The sequence below is a fragment of the Perna viridis genome, chromosome 7 (assembly GCF_037379345.1).
Source record: "Perna viridis isolate PV_CMFRI_1.1 ecotype Kerala chromosome 7, ASM3737934v1, whole genome shotgun sequence".
Taxonomy (NCBI): domain Eukaryota; kingdom Metazoa; phylum Mollusca; class Bivalvia; order Mytilida; family Mytilidae; genus Perna; species Perna viridis.
This window is the reverse complement of record NC_142451.1, coordinates 15322491-15327830: the sequence shown is the minus strand read 5'-3', so window position 1 is coordinate 15327830 and position 5340 is coordinate 15322491. Positions and strand designations below refer to the sequence as shown.

Genomic DNA, 5340 nt, shown 5'->3' with positions numbered 1-5340 from the left:
AGTAGGGTTCTTTAACGTGCGAGGAACGTGACATCTTTCCCAACGAGGTGCACCACTATGGTTTGCGGTCAGGTTTTCCGTATTATAGCCTGACAACCCCAACATGTAACACGCCAGGGATACCCCATTCCACCACCTGGGGCACACATCCCAGTTGCTCTGTGGGCAGAGCTCCTAGCCCCTGGCTAAGTTTCTGAACACTATTAAGTCACCTTTTACGACCAGCTTAGCGCTGCCGCAGGACTATTCTATTAACACCCGGACGTTAAACCCCAACAAACAAACAAACGAACATAAATGTTCAGGGGCGGATCCAGGATTTAAGATTGGGGGGGGGGGCGCATAGTGAAACTTTCGCCGACCTTTTTTTAGGTTAAATTTTGAAATATTCTTCTAGTGGGTGAAATGTGGATATCTTTTGTGATCAAATTAGCGCAAAATTAATGTTTCAACCTAAAAGCGCTAAAATCTACCCCTGACAACCCATGTTTTGGAAACGTTAGGGGGATGGAGGCGTACGCCCGCCACAATCCGCCCCTGATGTTGAATGTTAGAATTTGTTTGTTTGTTTGTTGGGGTTTAACGTCCGAGCAGCAATATTTCAGCTATATTCAGACAATGAACATGAAATGGATGATAAAATGAACATGAAATGAAGAAAAAAAAAAGGATGGGTCACAAGGATAATAGGGTCGACAAATTTTGATTGCCACTAGAACAAGGGGGATGGGTAAGGTAGGGCAATTTAGCCTCCTGTGGCGGAGCGCAAAGGTTCCTACTCCTATCGAATACCACAGCAGGGTTCTTTAACGTGCGAGGAACGTGGCATCTTTCCCAACACGGTGCACCACTATGGTTTGTGGTCAGGTTTTCCGTATTATAGCCTGACAACCCCAGCATGTAACATGCCAGGGGTACCCCATTCCACCACCTGGGGCACACATCCCAGTTGCTCTGTGGGCAGAGCGCCTAGCCCCCGGCTAGGTTTCTGAGCACTATTTAGTCGCCTTTTACGACAAGCTTAGCGCTGCTGCAGGCCTATTCTTTTAACACCCGGACCTGCACGGGGCTGAATGTTAGAAAAAGGGGTACCTTTGGTACAAGCACAGCAGATTTGAGATACAACTTGGTCTAGACAAGTAGGCAGGAACTTATGTTTTGGTCAATTGTACAGTAAAACAAAATAATAATAAATATGTAAACTTACAGAAATTTCTTGACCTGTATGATTTACCGTAATATAAAGGTTCTTTATTATCCCATGTAAGTTCCCTTTTTAGTGCTGATCTAATCAGATGTGAAATTTCAATTTTGTCATCATTTCATGTTGATTTTATCATCAGTTTCATGTTCATCGTCTGAATATAGCTGAAATATTGCTGCTCGGACGTTAAACCCTAACAAATAAAAGACAAACTCTGCCCACAGAGCAACTGGGATATGTGCCTCAGGTGGTGGAATGGTGTACCGCTGGGATTGTCAGGCTATAATACGGAAAACCTGACCGCAAACCATAGTGGTGCACCGTGTTGGGAAAGATGCCACGTTCCTCGCACGTTAAAGAACCCTACTGTGGTATTCTCCCGGAGTAGGAACCATAGGGCTCCGCCACAGGGGTTAAATTGCCCGACCCTACCCATCTCTCCCTATTTCCAGTGGCAATCAAAATTTGTCGATCCCATTGTCCTTGTGTCCTATCCCTTTTTCATTTAAAAAATTCATGTTCATTTTATCATCAATTTCATGTTCATCGTCTGAATATACTGCAAAAGTGGAAATTTTCGCGTGGGGGTTATTTTCCTACTTTCGCAATCAAAAACTATTCGCGAAAATATCCCCCACGCGAATTATTTGGAATTTCTATGTATTATTTCAGGTCTTGAGTGAACACCGACAATATGTCCATTATTATTTTGGGTGTCCTAGTTTGGTTATTTTCATTGATTATGCAGGTTTATATGTTCAATTAATAGAACGTTGTTTTATTTGTAAGTTGAAAGACATGTAATTTAATTTCATGTATCAATTTTATTACAATTTACAGCAACAAATCAAAATATTATCAAGGATGCATGTCAATCGTCAAAATATCGCTGTTTACAACATTCAGAAACTTTCACTGGGCATGTGCAGAATAAGAGGTTCACATGGGGAGTCCAATGGCCTCAAACGATCGCTGAATATATTCAGTTTCTTTTTCAAACTTCTCGTGACATTTAATAACCCATTTGGCGTGTAGCGGCTTTACAACGGATGTTCGTAAGTCAATTTTCACGTGTTCGCGTTCTTCGCCAGATTTTCTATCCTTCAACATTTTAGCAAACTCATCGGCGTACCAAAGTTAATGTCATCTTTGTATCGTTTGTTGATCGTTTGATCGAGAGGCTGCAATTGGTCAGTACAACTTGCAGGCACAAAAACATAACGAATCCCCGACTTTCTCAACAGTGATAGTAGTTTCACTTCTGTGTGCCTTGAAAACGTCAAATATGGCTAAAGCTGTTTGGTCGTGTTTAGTCACAGGTAGACTCTCTAACCGACTCGACGTACGGAATTATGAATTTTTTTGTGAAGCGAACCATCGTTTCTTCTGTACTCCAATGACATTCAGTATGAGTTACATCCCAATCCTCCGGAAATGTGACTTTTGGATGGCAAGCATCGGTTTTACCGGGATATATCAACTGCGGCGGCAGTAGTCGGCCTGATTTAGTTACGGATAATAAAGCAGTTATTTGTCTTTTGTCACCTAATCCAACCATTTTCACTTGTTTAGAACCCTTTAAATCCATTGTCCATTCACTTGTTGGTACAACGTCGAGACCTGAAATTTAATTAACGGTCAATGAAATTCTAATCACTGACATGTTTACTGTTATAAAAACATACACCGGGATAGGTGACACTTCAAACAGCTGACTAGAGGGATTAACAATAAAACCAATCACCTGTAAACATTTGACAATAGTTAGGTATCAGAGTGGGCTAGATCAGCGTGTGACAATGTTTAAATAGTATTTTGACAGATGAACACCAATTATTGCAACAGAAACATTTCATTGATTTGCTTTGCCATTTTGTTTAAATATTGTAATTTTTCTAAATATTAAAATGCCTATCAGTTTGATATTGTAATATTTCTAAATATTAAAATGCCTACCAGTTTTATCCCAGTTTATAACCAGTTGATCCGGAATGTCGTGTTGTTTCAATTCTATTCAAGTATTCCTGTTTCACATCTTCGAAATCTGCTGGTAAATGTTTTATTCCTTTTGTAGCTTTTCTCTTTTTAAAGTTCAATCTGTCTAACACGGATCTAGCCCATTCTCTTGATAGTTTAATTTTTCCTCCGTATTCGGGTAGCGAAGATTTGTTTCTTTTCAACACAACTCCTCTGCCGATGCTTTGCACTATTAATGTGTTCAAACATCCACCTTCATCCCGGAGGTCACGAATGTAGTCACATACTTCTGTGTCTAATTCCTCACCAAGAAGCTTCGGTCGACCTCTCGGTTTAGGAACAATTTCAGTTAGAGTTTCTTTATTGTTTTTTGACTGCAGCAAATACGACGATTTCATCGAACGAACAGTACTTTCGTTAAGTTTCTTCCCAAAAGTATCAGAGAAGTGACGAGCAGCTCTAGTGGCTCCATGTTCTATTGTGTAACGGGCTATCTTAGCTTTCTGTTCTGGAGTATAATGAACATATTCCCCACGTTTTCTTTTCCTTGATTCAGACCCTGGAGTTTTAGCAACATATTCGACTTCCACAATGTCATTTAATTCCTCCGTAAGTTTTTGTTTTTCTGGCGTAGAATGCTTTGTTGGGTCTGGTAATCCATTTTTTCGGAGTTTGGTCTAGCCATCGACGAAGCATTTCGATTGCCACAAAATCCGTCTGTATTTAGATGTAAATACGACTACATGTAATTAGTAAAGTTCACCCGTAAATATAGATTTAAACCCTTAGGGTAACCCCTGGACTTGGTTAATCAGTGAAAGAAGGATAACTCTGTTTCATTATATTTCCAATGATCGAGAAATTTCACATTTTGGTAAGAAATTTTCCGCGAAAATTTCCACTTTTACAGTAGCTGAAATATTGGTGGTCACACGTTAAACACCAACAATCAATCATCAATTTAACGTGTGAGGAACGTGACATTTTTCCGAACTCGGTGCACCACATGATTTGCGGTCAGGTTTTCCATATTATAGCCTGACAACCCCTGCATGTAACACGCCAGGGGTACCCCATTCCACCACCTGGAGCACACGTTTGTTTGTTGGGGTTTAAAGCCCGAGCAGCAACATTTGAGCTATATTCAGGCAATGAACATGAAGTGCATGATGATGAAATGAAAAATGGAATGGGATACAAGGCCAATGTGGTCGAGAAATTTTGATTGCCCTGGAAAAAGGGAGAGGTGGGTAGGGTCGGGGAATTTACCTTCCTGTGGCGGATCCCTATGGTTCCTACTCCGAGAGAATACCACAGTAGGGTCTTTAACGTATGTTTGTTTGTTGGGGTTTAACGTGCGAGGAACGTGGCATCTTTCCCAACACGGTGCACCACTATGGTTTGCGGTCAGGTTTCCGTATTATAGCCTGACAACTTCAGCATGTAACAAGCCAGGGGTACCCCATTCGACTATCTAGGGCACACATATCCCAGTTGTCCCCGGCTAGGTTTCGGAGCACTATTTAGTCGCCTTTTACGACAAGCTTAGCGTTGCTGCAGCCCTATTCTTTTAACACCCGGATCTGCACGGTGCGAGTTTGAAGTTAAAAGACATAGCACTCAATAGACAGAGTGTCTTTTACCTTAAGTTTCAACAAAAATTAACAAAGTTTGGAAATTACTTAACTTAAGAACTATACAATTGACAAACGTTGGAACCTTGATATTGTCATTGTCAACTTTATTATTCGATGTAGAAAAATTCAAGCGTATTTATACTTTTCCTCACTCGATTAATTCTCTTTGTCAGAATTGCAAACAACCCTCCGATGATCTGGGTAGAGTTAAACGAATTTCACAATTGACAATACTACAGCAGGGTTCTTTATCGTGCGAGAAACGAGGCATCTTTCCCAACATGGTGCACCACTATGGTTAGCGGTCAGGTTTTCCGCATTATAGCCTGACAACCCCCGCATGTAAGATGCCAGGGGTGCCCCATTCCACCGCCTGGGGCACACATCCCAGTTGCTCTGTGGGCAGAGCGCTTAGCCCCCGGCTAGGTTCCTAAGCACTATTTAGTCGCCTTATACGACAAGCTTAGCGCTGTTGCAGGCCTATTTTTTTTGACACCCGGACCTGTACGGGGCTTCATGTTG

At 41.4% G+C, this 5340-nt stretch overlaps 1 protein-coding gene across 1 annotated transcript; it reads right to left on the bottom strand.

The window, feature by feature from the left end:
* Positions 1 to 1899: 1899 nt before the first annotated feature.
* LOC148611501 (AT hook-containing protein attf-4-like) lies at positions 1900 to 5336 on the bottom strand. Its single transcript, XM_088592099.1, has 2 exons — positions 3161 to 5336; positions 1900 to 2824 (listed from the first exon to the last, which is right to left on the bottom strand). Exon 1 carries the CDS (start codon positions 3577 to 3579, stop codon positions 3166 to 3168), a length of 414 nt encoding a protein of 137 aa, XP_088448225.1. The 5' UTR covers positions 3580 to 5336; the 3' UTR covers positions 1900 to 2824; positions 3161 to 3165.
* Positions 5337 to 5340: the final 4 nt, after the last annotated feature.